Here is a 17,303-nt window from a genome sequence, read left to right as displayed (position 1 = left end):
CTCTTTCATTCCTTCTTCTCTTCCTTTTTCCTTCCTGTCTTCCTCCCTCCCTCCCTCCTTTCCTTCCTTCCTTCTTTCCTCATTTATTAAATACCTTCAGCTAGGATACAAAGACAAAAATACAACAGAACATGCCATCAAAGAGCTTACAGTTTAGGGGGCAAAGGGAACTATATAATGCAAAATATATGCAAAGCACTTTGAGAAGAAGGTGTCCCATCAGCTGGGGGATGGGCAGGGTGGCTGTTTGTAGGAATTAGCACTTGAGTTGAACCTCAAAGGAAGCCATGGTTCCTAAGAGGCCAAGGTTAGGAGGGAGGACATTCCAGAAATGGATGTGCAAATGCATGGAGACGGGATATAATGTGATCTCCTGGAGCCTGCCAGAGGGCCAGTCTGTCTGAACCATCAAGTACTTGAGCTGCATCCATTTCTCGGTGTCACTTATTAAGAAGGATGTTGATAAGCTGCAGCGCATCCAGAGGAAGGACGTCAGAATGGTGCAGGACGTTGAGCGCAGGCCACAGGGGCATTGGGTGGTTGAAGGAACTGGAGACATTTCACCTGGAGAAGAAAAGACTTAGTGGGAGATGTTATAACTGTCTTTGAGTGTTTGAAGAACTGTCATATATAAGAAGGATTACTCTGCTTGGCCCCAGGGAGAAGAACTGGGAGCTGTGGGTGGAAGTTGCAGAAAGGCAGATTTAGACTTGATGGAAGAGGGAAAAAACAAAAGACAAATAACATCCTGCCAATGGAAGCTGCCTCCAAGTGGGATGGGCTGCCTTGGGAGGCAGTGAATCTCCTTTCGTTGGAGGTCTCCAAGTAAAGGCTTGGAGATGACCTTTTGATGGGTACGTTTTGGAGAAGATTCCTATTCAGGAGTAGGTTGCATGGGATGGCCTCCAAGGTCCCTTCTGATTCTAAGATTCTGTGATTGTGATTCAAATTTTGGCAACATAAATGACTTCTCATTATGGGCTTTTTTTTTTAAAAAAGTTTTTCTAATTTTGATAATAAAGGTATGAAGTGATGTCATGTGGGAAGTAAAAAGGTCTTTTCCCCAGTCACTGGTTGGGCATGGGAAGGAGGGCAAATAGGGCTGTTGAGGAATGGAGCCAGAAGTAGGGAATGTCCCTGAGAGGGCTGGTTCTTCTGCAGGACTGGGCATGGGAAAAGATGGTTAGGGACACCTGAATTTAAGTCACAATCTTGGTCTTGCTACTTAGCTCTTTTATGACCCTGTGTAAGTCACTTAACTTCCTCGTGGCCCAGTTTCATAGTATCATAAATATAGGGCTGGAAGAAACTTTACAGGCCATTAGGTTCAATCCCTCATTTTACAGATGGGGAAACTGAGTCCCAGAGAGGTTGAGAGAGTTGCAAGGCACACAGCTAAGTATCTTAGGCAGGATTTGAACCCAGGTCTTTCTGACTAAAAGTCCAATGTTCTTTCCACTATTAGATGCTCCCAATCAAATGAATGAGCCAGATTAGGTCCCTAAAGTCCCTTCCAACTTCAGAACCCTATGACTTCAGAGGTGGTGCCCCTTTCCTCAGCTCTTCTTCATTTTGCTCCAGATTTGACTTGGAGATCGGAGAGTCTTAACATGTTAGAGCTGCAAGGGACTTTGGATGTGTCATCTAGGCCAATGCACCCTTTTTTACAGATGGGAGAAAAAGAGGCCCAGAGAAGGGGAGTCAAATTCCCAGGGGTTACATGGAAAAGTTGTGCCAGACCCTGGTTTCCAAACCTTCTTTGTGGTTTTAAAGACCCCGTTCTTTAGCCTAACTCTGGCTGAAAAAATGAAGATTCTGGGAACAGGCTGAAGGCCACAGAAGCCCCCAGCTGGTTATGCTTCTTTTCTGAAAAGGTGTGAGTCTTCCACAAAAGGGAAGATAAAAGGAAGAAGAATAGGGGGAGGGGGAGAGGTGTGGGAGAGACACGGGCACATCCTCTCTGCTCAGACTTTAGGACCATGACTTTTGCCCCATTGGGGGTAGACTAACCCATGTAAAATGTAAAGGAGCTGCCAAGGGTGGGGAGAGGCTGATGAAGAGATCAGCACCCCTTCAGCGATGTGAGAGTGTCTGTGTGTGCAGGAGGGAAGGGGCTAGCGTGTGTGTGTGTGTGTGTGTGTGTGTGTGTGTGTGTGTGTGTGTGTGTGTGTGTTTGTGGTGGGGGGGCAGTGCTTCTTCCTGAGCATTTGCAGCTACGTAACAGGAAAGGAATCTTTGCCGGATCTCAGACCCACTCTTTGGCATCACTATCTGACCCGTGATTAGTTCGTTCAGCTTAGTCAACCCCTCCCCTCCCATGGAATGGTGCTAGGGATTGGGTTGAGATGGTAGAAATATGGGGTGCTGCCTGTTCTCCCTGGAGCTTCTAGTCCAGATCATTCTAGATAGAAAGATATCAGAGAGAAACTTCTACCTCGATAAACCTCCTGGAACCCCAGAGTAACCATGCAATCACCAGATTGGGTGGGCATGGGCATGATGTCCGTTCATCTTTGACGGTCTGTCATGCCAAAGAAGGATTAAATCTGTTCTCCTTGGCCCCAAAGGGCAGAGCCAAAAACCATGAGTCTGTATTTGATTAATTCAGGAAAATCCAAGGAGAGCTGTACAAAATCTGAGAGCTCTGACTCAGGAGGTCATAGGGTCATCGATGGAGAACCATCACATCCCACCTCCTCACTTTACAGAGGAACAGACCTCTGAGGCTCAGAGGGGGAGTCCCTTGACCAGGTGGTGGGTTCTCTCTCATCTCTCATCTTCAAGCAAGAAGCTGGATAACCATTTGTCCTGTAGGTTGCAATGGCAGATTTCTTTCATGGATGCTTAGACTAGATGGCAACTGAGGTTCTTTTCAGCTTTCAAATTTTGTGACTTTGTAAAACATTTAGCAAAGTCTCCTACTTTGCAGAGGGTTTTTGAGTGGGAGCAGCTTAGCTACAATATAGTTCACAGGAAAGAGCTTTCATCTTGGAATTAAGAAAACTGAGTCTGAGCCCCAGCTCTAATATTAGCTGTGCAATCCTAGGCAAGCCTCTGTACCTCTGTTCTCTTATCTGCAAAATGCATTTTCTACCTTAAATGTTTGTTGTGAGTGTACTGGCATGCCCCAGGAGGAGAAGAGTGAGGGGAGGGAGCAAACATTTGTCAAGTGCTTACTGTGTGCTGAGCCCTTTAAAATGTTATCTCATTTGAACCTCACAGTAACCCTGGGAGGATAGGTGCTATTATTATCATTTTATTATTATTATTCATTTTACAGTTGAGGAAACTGAGGCAAACAAGTGACGGGATTCACCCTGGGTCACACAACTAGTAAGCATCTGAGGCTGTATTTGTACTCAGGTCTTCCTGATTCCAGGTCCAGAAGTTAGTGCATTGTGACTCCTGGCCATCTTTGTCCTTGGATGTGCTGTGAATTCACCTCTTCTCAGGCTTGGGGTTGCCCCCATTGAATTGAGCCTTTTGTTCCTATTAACGTTTCCAACTTCAGGGTTCCAGCAGCCAGGAAGGTGATTGTTAGGGAGCTTTGCCAGCAGTGATCTGCTTGGTGGACAGTTGATCTTCTTACTGACCTAACTCAGAAGCTGGGAATTTAAGTCAATACCAGAAGATGGGCCCATACAAATCGGCGATCAGAAGCCTGGACTAGGTGAATTCACACCCTTTCAAATAGTTCAAATATGAACTCTAAATCTGAGGCTTAAGGAAGTGACTGCAGTGGATAAAGATATCTGGATTCAGCCTAGGGCAGATTAGGTACTGGGGCCTGTTGGGAATTCAGCCCTGCCAAGGATTTGGCGGTCAAGGAAGAGATGAATGTGGTCCCGAAACAAATTGGTCAACTCATGCTGCCCTGGAGAGGTTGTCAGTGAGATATTTCCAGCAGAGTGGGGTAGTCCTATCACAAGGTATAGGGAGTGTATCCCAAGAATGGTCAAAGCAAGAAGTGACCTGGGAAGAATGAACCAGTAGTATCCTAGGTACACTTGGGTACATTGGAAAGCTTGAAGGGAGGGTAGCAACTGTATTGATAGGTTTATCTTGAATAAAGAAATCTTGCAGATCGTAGAATGTCAGAGCTGGAAAGGTCTTTAGGACACAAACTGTCAGTGCTGAAAGGGACCCTAGAACATAAAATACCAGCACTAGAAGAGATAGGAGGACCTCAATTCAAATCTTTTTTCTACTGCTTACTTGGGGCAGCTAGGTGGCACCATAGTGCACAGAGTGCCAGGCCTGGACTTCTGAAGACTCATCTTCTTAAGTTCAAATCCAGCCTCAGGCACTTACTAGCTGTGTGACCCTGAGCAAGTCACTTAACCCTGTTTGCCTTGGTTTCCTCCTTCATAAAATGAGCCAGAGAAGAAAATAGCAAACCATTCTAGAATCATGGAGAGTGGGACATGATGGAAACTACTGGACAGCAGCAAGAAACTGCTTGCTCTCTGTATGTAAAGTCACTTAACCACTCAGGCATCAGTTTTATCATCTGTAAAATGGGGAAGAAGGAGTTGGACTTAATGGCCAATTAGGCCCTTTCCGGCTCCAAGTTACATGGTCCTATTTTATATCTCTTTTTAAGACAGGTACCTGCTGATTTCAAGGGCAGGGTCAAGATCTGGAAAGTTTGAGTGTGTATATATGTATTGTGTGTATATATGTATATACACATGCTATACATATATACATATCTGTATATGTTTATATAATAATACATTTTATAATTTATAATATATTGTATACTATAGTATATATACATGTATATGTTTATATAATAATACATTTTATAATTTATAATATATTGTATATTATAGTGTATATACATGTATATGTTTATATAATAATACATTTTATAATTTATAATATATTGTATATTATAGTGTATATATACATGTGTGTATATGTATATATTATAACATATGAATATATTATACAATCTATATTGTATATTACAGGGTAGGTATGCATTTGTGCATGTATATACATGTATACATATATGTATATATCTCCTTTTCCTCTATATACATACTCTAGAAACATATTCCTTGACAGGTGCCGTTCTCCAGGAATAGCTGTGTAGATCCAGGGGTCCAGTTGCTAGACTCTCCATGTGTCGCTATCCAGGTGTAGGAAGGAAGGAGATAGGCTTTTATTAAGCACCCACAGTGTGCCATGTACCATGCTAAGCATTTTACAAATATTGTTTTATTTGCACCTCACAACAACCCCAGGAGGCATGTGCTACTATTCTGACCATTCTACAGATGGGGAAGCTGAGGCAAACCAAGCTGAAGGGAGCTGCCTGGGTCACATCACTAATTAGTGCCTGTGGCTGGATTTGAACTCAGGTATTCCCGAATCCAGGCCCAGAGCTATATCCACGGCATTACCTAGGTGCCCATCTTTACCCCTCCGTGCGTACAGGTCCAGTTTTGCAGTTGATTAACTCTCTGGGTGCCACCTTCCAGATGTCATTCCCCAGGTGCTATCTTGTCTAGGAGTTTGCTTGTTGGGTGTCACTCAGGTGCATCTCCCTAGATATAGCTTCCAGTGGCAGCTGTCTAGATTCAGCTCTCCAGGTACTAAGCTGTCCAACCCTCACTTTCCAGGTGTAGCCTTCTGGGTACTAAGCTCCCTAGGTGTCACCTTCCAGGTGCTAAGCTTTCCAGGTGTAACTCTAGAGCTAGAGAGTCTAGGTGAAGCTTTCAAGGTTCTGTGCTCTCTAGGTACTAAGCTGTCCAGGTGCTAAGCTTTCCAGGTGTCACTCTACAAATAGAGGTTCTAGGTTTCAAGATTCTGTGCTCCCTAGGTACTAAGCTGTCCAGGTGCTAAGCTTTCCAGGTGTAACTCTAGAGCTAGAGAGTCTAGGTGAAGCTTTCAAGGTTCTGTGCTCTCTAGGTACTAAGCTGTCCAGGTGCTAAGCTTTCCAGGTGTCACTCTACAAATAGAGGTTCTAGGTTTCAAGATTCTGTGCTCCCTAGGTACTAAGCTGTCCAGGTGCTTGGCTTTCCAGGTATCACTCTACAAATACAGGTTCTAGGTGAAGCTTTGAAGGTTCTATGCTCCCTAGGTGCTACGCTGTCCAAGTTCTAAGCTTTCCAGGTGTCACTCTAGAGATAGAGGTTCTAGGTGAAGCTTTCAGGGTTCTGTGCTCTCTAGGTACTAAACTCTCCAGGTATCACCCTCCAGGTGCTAAGCTTATCAGGAGTCACTCTCCAAATCCTAAGCTCTCCAGGCGTTCCTCTCCAGATGAAACTTTCTAGATGAAGCTCCTCAGGTGCTAGGCTCTCTCCAGGTCCAGTTCTCCAAGTGTAGCTCCTTGGATTTAATGGAGTTTTCTTGTTGAGGCTGTCATTGTTAATGACCTGAGTCCAATCTCCTTCTCTTTTACGGTCACTGGTTTATATGGGTGGGCCTGAGTGCATTATTTATTCTTGTCTCACGTCTCTATGACTAAGGACGGCACACTCACTAAAAATCACTGAAGCCATATGGCTTGGTCACCCCTTCTGGGCCTAATGCATGGGCAGAACGAAGAGGACCAAAGGGAAACCCTGCGTGTCTGAACACAGGACTGACAATTTGGCAGACACTCCACAGAAACAGTGAATTGAATTGAATGCAAAGTGGTAGAGAGGATATAATAGGTGATCTGGTAAGGAGTGAGTGGGAGACCTGGAGAGACTTAGGAAGGGGTAGTGGGCCCTCCCTTCTCTCATCTCCATGGAAGGCTCTGCTTGTGGGATTTGTCCATCGAATCCCGTAACCAATCATTGTCCAGGTCTTGCCAATCAACTAGTCTATAAGCATTCATTACATGCCAGCCATGTTCTAGGCCCTGAGTTAGATTCTGGACAGTAATAAGGAGATAGTTCCTCCATTCAGGGAGTCTACATTCCTTAGGAGGGAATAACACACCCACATAAAGCATAGGAAAAATCAGTGGGAGGTGATTTGTCAAAAACACTAGCGGCTGGGGGGAGTCAGGGAAGGCTGCACATAGAAGGTGGCCCTGGGGGTTCTCTGAGGGGTGAAGGATGGATTGGAGAGGGGACACACATTAGGATCATCTCAGCTCTGTCTCTCTGGCCTGTCCCCCTCTCTTGACTTGTACAGTCTTGTACTATTTGAATTTGCACAGTGTATCTCTGTCTGAGCTAGAACTAATGACCCTATTTTTATATTATTATGACTTTCGATAGTATTAGTCAACTCTTCTCTGACCACAGGATTCATTATTCACACCATTGGCTGTACTCTGAACACTCTCACTGGATTTCCTCTGGATTATTGCAAGAGCTTCCTGCTTCTAGCCTCTCTCTTCCCCAATGGCTCCCCACTGCCTCTAGGATAAAATAGGAACTGCCTAGACTGGCATTTTAAAACCCTTCACAATCTGGCTTCTCCTTTTCTAGACATTTCACATGAGATTCCTGTAGAGGCAACTAGGTGGCTGAACCTGGAGTCAAGAAGACTCAGATCCACATGAAGCCTCAGACATTTACTAGCTGTATGACCCTGGGCAAGTCACTTAACCTTTATCTGCTTCAGTTTCCTCACCTGTGAAGTGGGGGTAATAGTGACACCTACCTCCAAGAATTGTTAGGAGTTTCATATGAGGCAATATTTGTAAAAACTCTTAGTGCAGTGATTGGTATATAGTAGGCACTACATAAATGCTTATTCCCTCAGAGGCATGAGCGTTCAATTCCTGACATTTTGAGAGCTATGGGATATCTCAGAGGAAAAGAGCATGGGAGTCTGAAGAACTGGGTTCAGATCCCTTCTCTGAGGCATTCTTCCTGTGTGACCTTTTGTGAGACACAGAACCTCTTTGTGGCTTGGTTTTTTCATCTGTGAAAATGAAGGGTTGGATCATATGGCCTCTGAGGGCCCTTTGGCTAATGCGTCTCATGTGTCTTGGTCAAGATACCTGAGGTCTAATCCACGGGTTCTGCCATTGGCTTGCTGGGTGACCTCAGGAAAGCTTCTCTGAATATGTTTCCCCACCGTCTATCAAATGGGCACGCTCATCTATCCTACTCCATTCCCATCCCTGGGTGACAAGGGGTCCCCCCAGGCTGGTGCTTTGGGCTTCTTGGGCAGAGGGGCCCTGTAAGGAGGGGAGAGGAAGTGGCTGATCCAGGCTGCTGATAACTATCCTCTGGCAGCTCTGGGGAAGAGGAGAGATAACGGAAGGGGACAAGGATGTTTTCCTCACCAGACAATTTCCCTCAGAGCTAGCAAAGCGTTTGCCTTTTTTTTTTTTTTTTTTTTGGTCTCTTCCACCCCGTTAAATGCTTGGTTAGATTTCCCGAAAACTTGGCACCTGGGAAGGCTGATAGAGTGGGTGAGGTGAACATGTCAGTTTATCCCTTCATGCAAGTGGTGACCTGTTGGATGGGGAGGGGGGAGGGTTAGGGAGGTGGGGAGAGACCCAAGGAAATATTTGGGATGACTTGAGGTTGGCTGGCCCTTTAAGAAGTCTGTAACAGGACACCTCTGGTCCTGAAGAAGGGTAGCTGATGTTTCCATTTCTCCTGAACTGACTGTGTGTGTTTTTTTCACCACCCCCCCTTCCCTCCTCCCCCTTTTCCCTTCTCCAGTCCCAGTTCAATCTGCTCACCAACACCATGGATCAGAACAGCAGCAGCCGAGCGGCCTCCACCAGCCCCTACAACCCAGAGCACTCTGCCAGCGTCCCGACACACTCTCCCTACTCCCAGCCCAGCTCGACGTTTGACACCATGTCCCCTGCGCCTGTCATCCCTTCCAACACGGACTACCCCGGCCCCCATCACTTTGAGGTCACTTTTCAGCAGTCCAGCACCGCCAAGTCGGCCACTTGGACAGTGAGTTGATTCATCGTTCCCCTTCTTCATCTCTTGCTTTTGATCCCTCTGTCTGCATCCCCTCCCTTCCGCTGGTGCCTCTCTGGGGCATCACTGGACAAGGAGGAGGGGTCAGGATGGAGCTGGGAACTTTAGCATCGTCTGAGCGATTCAAGCGTTATCAAACGTTATCGGCAGACTTGTCTGTCGGCCAGTTTAGCTTTGATTCGGTCCTTCTGCCTCAGCGGCTGCTTGGGGGACTGAGGAGTGGGGGGAGAGGATGAAAGTGGTTAACAGGCACAGCCGTCCCTCTACCTCGAAGCTGCTAGACCCAAAGGAATTAATTGGGAGGCGGGAAGATTTAAGAGGAACAGATGCTTAAGTAGTAAAACTGTTCGATGTGGAATGGACAAGCTATTTAACCCATTTGCCTCAGTTTCCTTGTCTCTAAAATGGGGATAATAAGAATAGCACCTACTTCCTGGGGTTGTTATGAGGATCGAATGAAATAAAAATTGTAAAGGGTAGTCCCTGTTACATTGTAGACAGTATGGAAATGTTAGCTTTTATAATTTTTATATATTTCTATATTTTATGTATACATATATATATTATGTGTGTATAGACATACACACGTATATGTGTGTGTGTGTGGATATGTGTGTGTGTGTATATATATGTATGAATGTATGTATGTATGTATGTATGTATGTATGTATGTATGTATGTATATGTATATAATGCCTGAAGAGTGGAGTGAGTCCTTCTTCACTGAAGGGTTTCAAGAAATGGCTCGATGCCTACTTGTCATACACTCTGCCGTAGCGATTCCTTCGGGGTCTAGATTGGATGAGATGACCATAGAGGTCCCTCTCATGTGTGACATGCTGAGATTCACTGGGATTTTCTGAGCTTTCTCTCCCTGGAGGTCTTCAAGAAGGGGCTAAGGGACCACTCACTGGGGATGATGTCAAAAGGAATCTTGTTAACTCCATGGCTTTCAGGGTCCCTTCTAAATTTGAGGTTACAATATTCGGCCGTCAGTTGGTGCTTGTTAGCCTGCTGAGGTGGAAACAATGATGGCTTTGGAGTTAGGGGACGTGGGTTTGAATTTTGCTTCTGTTACATGTTTACTAATGTACTTGGCTATGTGAACAAATCACTTTTCCTCTCAGTGCCTCAGTTTCCATATCCATAAAGTCAGGTGATTAAACTAAATTGTCTCCAAGGCCCCTTTTAGTTCTATAATCTGAGGTCCTTTGATGCTAATAAACTTTTATCTTACTGTGCCTCAGTTGTCTGATCTATAAAATAGAGGCATTGGACGGGGCAGGCTCTGAGAGCCCTTCCGACTCTAGTTCTATAGTGCTCTAGATTCTATAATGCTCTGACCCCTCTTGATTGGTGAAGGGAGGATGTCTTTGCTTCTTGTGATGTTGGGGCTTTGGAGAGACCCCTAGACTAGAGGCTGGTGGGGACAGGTGATGACCTTGCTGGGAAAGTATTTGGGGAGTGACCGTCAGCCCCCATCCCTTTGGGAGTTCCCAGGTCTTGCCTTTTGTCTACTTTCCTAGGCAAATGCCATGGACAGAGGCTGCCCAGCACAGAAGAGAGGGACGTCCCTCCTCTGAACCTCAGCACATTATCTTGTTTTGTAATTCTATCCACTGGGGGTTCTGGGGAGGTGATGCTCTCTCAGGTGATGAGGGATTGGGGGAGGGGTGGCGCAGGCAGGGAGGAAGGGAGATATCGAGAAAGGCTGGCAGAGGAATTCAGCACTGGGTGGCTTTCTCTTCCAAGGAGCACACGACGTCTGGGATGTTGCTCCCAGCACTTTGCTCTTTGGTGTCTCAGGGCTGTCTGGATTGGGAGAGCCAGGTTCTCAGAGCTGTGTTTTCCCCAGCAGCTGCCAGAGGAGGCAGCCAGTCAAACGCAAAGGTATCATAGAGCTCTGAACTTAGTTACTCTCCCTCCCATTGTTACTGGTGGGTCCCTTGGGATGGAGTTGGCATGTGGTCCAGGATTTGCCAACAAGTGTCCGGCTGAAAAGAGCTGGCAGAGTTCTGAGTCAGAGAGAGAGAGAGAAAGAGAGAGAGAGAGAGAGAGAGAGAGAGAGAGAGAGAGAGAGAGAGAGAGAGATTATAGACTTAGCGCTAGAACCCTTTCCCCTTAAGAATAGAATCAATCAGCAATCAAGGAACCTAGCATCTATTAAGTGTCTATTGTGTCCCAGGCACCGTACTAGCATCTGGGGATTTAGAAACAAGAGTGAAAACAAAGGCATCGTGTTGGGGAAAGACAATGTTCATGCATATAAATATATACAAGACAAATACAATTAACGAGTATTTAGTAAGTTCTTGCTATGGGCCAGACAGAGTGCTAAGGGCAAAGACCAAAAATGAAAATCCCTGGCCTCAAGAAAGTTACCTTCTATGATAAGAATAATGGCAGAAACAGAACAAGGCAATCACATGGCTCCTTGGGGTGGACCCAAACATACCCGCACCCAAAACAATAACAAAAGCAGTAATAATACACCAAATATAATAGTCATAACCATATAGAGGGAGCATGGTATAGGGCTTTGAACTTAGGAAGACCTCATTTCAAATCCTGTCTCCATCTTGGCTGTGGGACCCAAACCAAGTCAATGCACCACAGAAGGTCTCTATAGGTAATAGAGCAGGCAGTCATCAGCATTGGTGGAGGGACTTTCCTTACTGGGAATTCTCTATGATGAAATCATAGGTCTGGCAACCCCTACCCACACCACAGCAATAATTAAAATGATAATTAGCGATGAAATTTGTGTTGTGCTTAATAAGCTGACATCCACATAGTATTCAGGCTGGCTAGGTTGTTCTTGCTTTGTCCTTCATTCTCCAAGAGGACCATGACATCACGAAGGTGATACCATGACAAGCAAGTGAATTGGATTTAAGCGAGGGAGGACTGTGCAGTCACCAGCCTCACTCTCTCCTCTGGAGCCATCTGGGTCCAGTGTCAAGATATAGATCGGGACAACTGGACATGGCCCCCAAGGCAGCTGGGTAGCTCAGCGGATAGAGCACCAGGCCTTGAGTCAGTCAAATTCAGCCTAAGACATCTAGTGGCTGTGTGATCATGTGCAAGTCACTTTACTTCAGTTTGCCTCAGTTTCCTCAATTATAAAAAGGAGATAATAATGGCATCAACCTCCTGAGGCTGTTGTGAGAATCAAATCAGAAAATATTTGTAAAGCACTTAACAGCACCTCTCACATTTGTTGTTGTGGTTGTTTAGTCATGTCCAACTCTTTGTGACAGCATTTAGAACTTTATTGACAAAGATGTGGGAGTGCTTTGCTATTTCCTTCTCTGGCTCATTTTTACAGGTGAAGAAACTGAGGCAAAGAAGGAGAAGTGACTTGCTTAGGGTCACACAGATAGTAAGCGTCTGGTACACATAACAGATGCTCTAGAAATGCTTAATCCCTTCCCTTTTCTTCTTTAAGGCTTACCAAGTATGTTGCATCCGTTATTTGATTTGAGACACAACAAATCTGTGAGGTGGATGCTGTTATTATCCCCATTACACAAATGAGAAAACTGTGGCAAGCAAAGGTTTAGTGGCTTACAGCTAGTAAATGTTAGAGGCAGCTTCAACCCAGTGGCTTCCTTGCTCCCAATGCAGTGTTGTTCCCACTACACCACACCTTGTTTGATCGTTCGTTCATCAAGCATTTAAGTATCTGCAATGTGCCCTGCACTGTGCTAGGTAGGCATGGTGGCCTACAACAAGGACAAGAAGTACCTTTTCTGTTTTCAAAGCACTTAGAGTCTTTTTCAGGGAACAGTAAGTACAGAGATAAATAGCAAATACATATACGTCTATATATATGTATGTATCTCTATATATAAAGTATTATAGATAGGTAGGTAGGTAGATGGATAGATGAATAGAAAAATGGATGGATGGATGGATGGATGGATGGATGGATGGATGGATGGATGAATGGATGGATAGAGAGATAGATAGATAGATAGATAGATAGATAGATAGATAGATAGATAGATAGATAGATAAAGTAATTTGGAGTGTGAGGACCCTGGTAACTGGGGATCCATTTCATGTAGGCAGTGGTGCTTGAACTGAGCTTTGAAAGAAACTAGAGATTCTAAGGAGTAGAAGTGAAAGGGGGGAATCCATTCTATCCTGTGCAAAGGAATAGACCCCCATATCTAATCAGTGGCCAAATCTTGACATTTCTGTCTCCCCAACGTCTCTTTTACCCATCTCCTCCTTTTCTCTCTCTACTTCCCTCATTCATCACCTCTTGACTAGACTATTTTGAGAGCTTCCTGACTGATCTCTTTCCCTCAGATCTCTCCCCAAGCCATCCTCCACACAGATGCCAAAGTGATTTTCCTGAAATGTGGGTCTCATCATTTTAACCCCCTAATCAAGAAACTTCAATGCCTCCCATCACCTCTAGGATCAAATATTACCACTATTTTTGGAGTCCTTTAGTCTCCTTTAATTCTCAAATGCCATCTCCAGCATGACACCTCTCTTTATTCTCCTAGCTGCTAGTCCCACTGCCTATCATCATGTATTTATGTTGTGTATATCTATAGATATCCCCATTGTATTCCCCAGAAAGACTGTAAACTCCTCGAGGGCAGGAACTGTCTTCAGTTATTGTATCCTCTGCACAGTGCCTGGCACATAGTAGGTGCTTTGTAAATGTTTGTTGGCTGAGTGATTGATAAAAAGGAACATGAGATAGACCAGTTGGAATAATAACTCTGTAAAGCAGATGATAATGACAATAGGAAAATAATGTTGTTGTTCAGTTGTTTCCGACTCTTCTTGACCCCATTGATGTTTTCTTGGCAAAGATACTGGAGTGGTTTGCCATTTCCATCTTACAGATGAGGAAACTGAGGCAAACAGGGTGAAGTGACTTGCCCAGGGTCACCCAGCTAGGAAGAGTATGAGGCCAGATTTGAACTCAGGAAGATGAGTTTTCCTGACTCCAGGCCTGGTACTCTCTCTACTGTGCCCCCTAGCTGCCTCGAGAATAATAATATTTGCCATTTATATAAGATGTACCAAAAGTCTTAGTGGAATTTTAAGCTTGAATAAGCTTAAGTTAAATTAAATTAGATTTAAATTAAAATTAAATAATAAGCTCTAAAAAGCTAATTTAAGCTTAAAATTTCAATAAGACCTTTGGGACACTACATATAACATTTTAAAGGGTTCAAGGCACCATCTACATTTGATCTACATTGAGGTTTACTGACAAGAAAATTGATTCTCAGAAAAGAAAAGTAGCCAGCCTAAACTTAAGCCATTAGTAAGCAGTAGAGAAGAGTTTCAAACCCAAGTCTTTTGGTTTAAAATCTGGCACTCTTTCCACTAAACCATTCTGAGCAAGGAAGGGAATTGGGGGAGGAAGAAGACTTTTCCACCACCCTTCAGTGCCTTGTACTGCCTCACCCCCAGCTCTTCATTTACCCACAAGTCTGCCAAGGAAGTTAGGGAAATTTCCCATCTGCTTTAGGGATGTTTTCTTTATTCATATTTTTTGTGTCCCATCTGGGCGTGTGGCTCTGTACAAGACACCTGTCTAGTCCCAACCCCTAACTGGTCTCGTGCTCGCAGCTGGTGATGCATCAGTCTCCCAAAGGTACCAGGAAACCTCCTTCTGGTATCTATTTCCCTAGTTCCTTGTTTCTGCCATTATATTGGGGATTATATAGCTCAATGGCCATCAGATGGCCTGGCTCCAAGACCACCCCCTAGTAAACTGAGAGAAGGCTGACCTCTCTCCTCAGGAAACGGGTCTTCAGCATGTCCCCACCCCGTGATCACACCACCTTCTTGTGACAAGTCAGACCTGATAGATAATAAGAACAAAAAAAAATCTTCTTCTTCCTCTCTGACATGCTGTGTGCTCCTGGAATTGTCTCGGATGCTTTCAGTGAGCTTATAAAAGATGAGCCGATGGGGGCAGCTAGGTGGCGCAGTGAGTAGAGCACCGGCCCTGGAGTCAGGAGTACCTGAGTTCAAATCCGGCTTCAGACACTTGACACACTTACTAGCTGTGTGACCTTGGGCAAGTCACTTAACCCCAATTGCCCTGCCTTCCCCCCTGCAAAAAAAAAAAAAAGGAAAAAAAAAAAGATGAGCCGACATCTCAATATCTTCATTCAAACACACGAAGCAGTTAATTTATCCACCTACTCACTGATCCATAGAATGTAGAATGTGACACAGTAACAGTAATGGCAGGAGGGCACCTTGTCCTTGGACCTTTGGCATCTGAACTGCATTGAAAAGATGAAAACTTTCATTTTAGCATGTTTGTCGTAATCATCACAGTACACATTTATATACCTCTCCAAGGTTTCCAGGGTGATTTTTCTAGACTAGCTTCTTTTATTCTCATGGGGACCCTGTGAGGTAAGGACTATGTCATCCGCATTTCATGGATAAGGAAGCTGAAGCCCGGAGAGAGTTGTGACATGCTTATGGTCAGACAGCTAGTGTTGATCAGAGGAAAGATTTAGACCTATGTCTTCCTGACTCCCAATTTTAAGAAGATGCAAGAGACCCTGTGGTTCAGTAGAAAGAGCCACAGACAAAACTGGGGGCCCTGGATTCTAAGTCTTAGTTGTGCAGCTACAGGTCCCTCACTTCTCTCTTTAGACCTCAGTTTTCTCATCCCTAAAATGGGACAAGATGACTTTTAAGCTCTGGTGTTCTACAAGAAAGCATGGCAGGGTAGAAAGATAGATGAACCAGGAGTTAAAAGGGTTGGATTTAAATCTCAACTCTGCCAGTTAGCATCTTTGTTACTTTCGACCCATGTCCTCTCTGAGTCTCAGATTCTCCTTCTGTACCGTGAGCAAATTGCACAAATGATCTCCAACTGTTTAAGCTCTATATCTAAGTCCTGTGATCTATTTGGTCACTTAGTCAATAAACATTTATTAAGCGCTTACTGGGTACCAGACACTGTGCTAAGCACTGGGGGTACACAGAAAGGTAAAAGATGGTCCCTGCCCTCAAGGAACTCTAATGGGGGAAACAAGCCTGTACAAACAAGGTGTAGAAAATAATCTGGAGAGGGAAGGCAGTCTTTTTTCTTATCAATATCCTATTAGGTTTAGTCTAGTGGGTGTGGAGGATGAGAATTTATATTTAAGTCCAGGCTCTAGCCAGGTGTATTAGATATACGACCCTGACCAAATCATTTAACATCTTGGTGCCTCAGTGTCTTCACTTGTAAAATGAGGGAATCTATCAACCAATGCTGATTAACTTCCTGTTATGTGCTTGGAGACACAGAGACAGGAAAGAAACAATTCCTGAGGCTATGGAAAGTTACGTGACTTGTCCAAGGTCTATCACCAAGGTTGTAATTTTCTGATGATAGAGTTGAACCCAGATCCTCCAGAATCCAGTCCAGCCCTTTATATATACTGTGCCATTCTCTCTCGCAGAGTTCAGTAATAGAGGACATGAGCGACTTGATGAGAATCATCCTCATGTATGGGGATAATGTTGCCCTATTGCCAGGCTGTGCCAGGAGCTGTCTGTCATGCCTCTGGCAGGTTTCAGAAAAATTCTTGGCCAAAACCCAAGGCGGGTGATTCCTTTGGAAGGCAGAGATTCGCTGAAGGACCTCTGGACAATGTCCCAGCCCCAGTGTCATGCTAAGTGGACTTAGAGTTCACGACATAAGAAAAGGCATCTGTGCCAAACTGTCAGAGGGGAAGTCTTTTCCGTTTCTGCGGAGTAGAGAGTGACATTAATTATATCCATTTCTATACCCCTCCCTGCCCCCACCTCATTACCAAACTGCTTGTTATATTGGTTTGTTCTGTCTCATTGTCCACTCTCAGAGCTCATAAGAACACTCCCCTCTCCCCACACATATATACACACAAACGCACGTCCCTAGCTTGTTCCCCATTGCTTTTTCCAGACAAAGTTTCTTAAACTGAGCTAGGTAATGAGAATACTCCAGTGCCTCCTCCCCACCGTAGGCCTCCCTAGCCTCTTATCGATACAGGGGGTGGAGGTGGGACAAACATTGGAAATGAGATTTTTTGCGCCTAGGTTGGCTGTGAGAAGACCCCCTGCCGAGCTTTTTTTTTTCTTAAAGGGGGAGGCAGAAGGGGCATGGAAACATCACCACTGTGCAAGATTGGGCATGCAGGGAACTTGCCTGCTTGTTTGAAGCTATCAGGGCCCTCAGTTAGCCGGAGCTGCCTGTACTTGCTGGGGATGGCAGGAGGCCTCGGCTCCTTCCCTGCGCTCAGCTCCTCACCACGCCAGCCAGCTGGTAACTGATAGATAATTAGGATTTTTCTCAAGTACAATTCCAAATTGAGTGCAGTTTTCTCGTGGCTCTCTCAGAGAAGAGGAAAACATCCCCCTTCCAACCTGAGCCCC

The 17,303-nt window shown here is 44.8% G+C and overlaps 1 protein-coding gene across 3 annotated transcripts in view; it reads left to right on the top strand.

Annotated features, from left to right (window-relative positions):
* Positions 1–17,303, top strand: part of TP73 (tumor protein p73) — a 144,608-nt gene that overhangs the window by 54,988 nt on the left and 72,317 nt on the right. For all 3 annotated transcript variants that reach the window (XM_036745598.1, XM_036745596.1, XM_036745597.1), the window contains exon 3: positions 8,628–8,873. In XM_036745598.1, coding sequence (XP_036601493.1) covers positions 8,628–8,873 — 246 coding nt within the window. The remainder of the gene's footprint in view (positions 1–8,627; positions 8,874–17,303) is intronic.

The sequence above is a fragment of the Trichosurus vulpecula genome, chromosome 2, assembly GCF_011100635.1.
Source record: "Trichosurus vulpecula isolate mTriVul1 chromosome 2, mTriVul1.pri, whole genome shotgun sequence".
NCBI lineage: Eukaryota > Metazoa > Chordata > Mammalia > Diprotodontia > Phalangeridae > Trichosurus > Trichosurus vulpecula.
The sequence above is the reverse complement of the archived record's forward strand: the minus strand, read 5'-3'. Positions and strand labels throughout refer to the sequence as shown.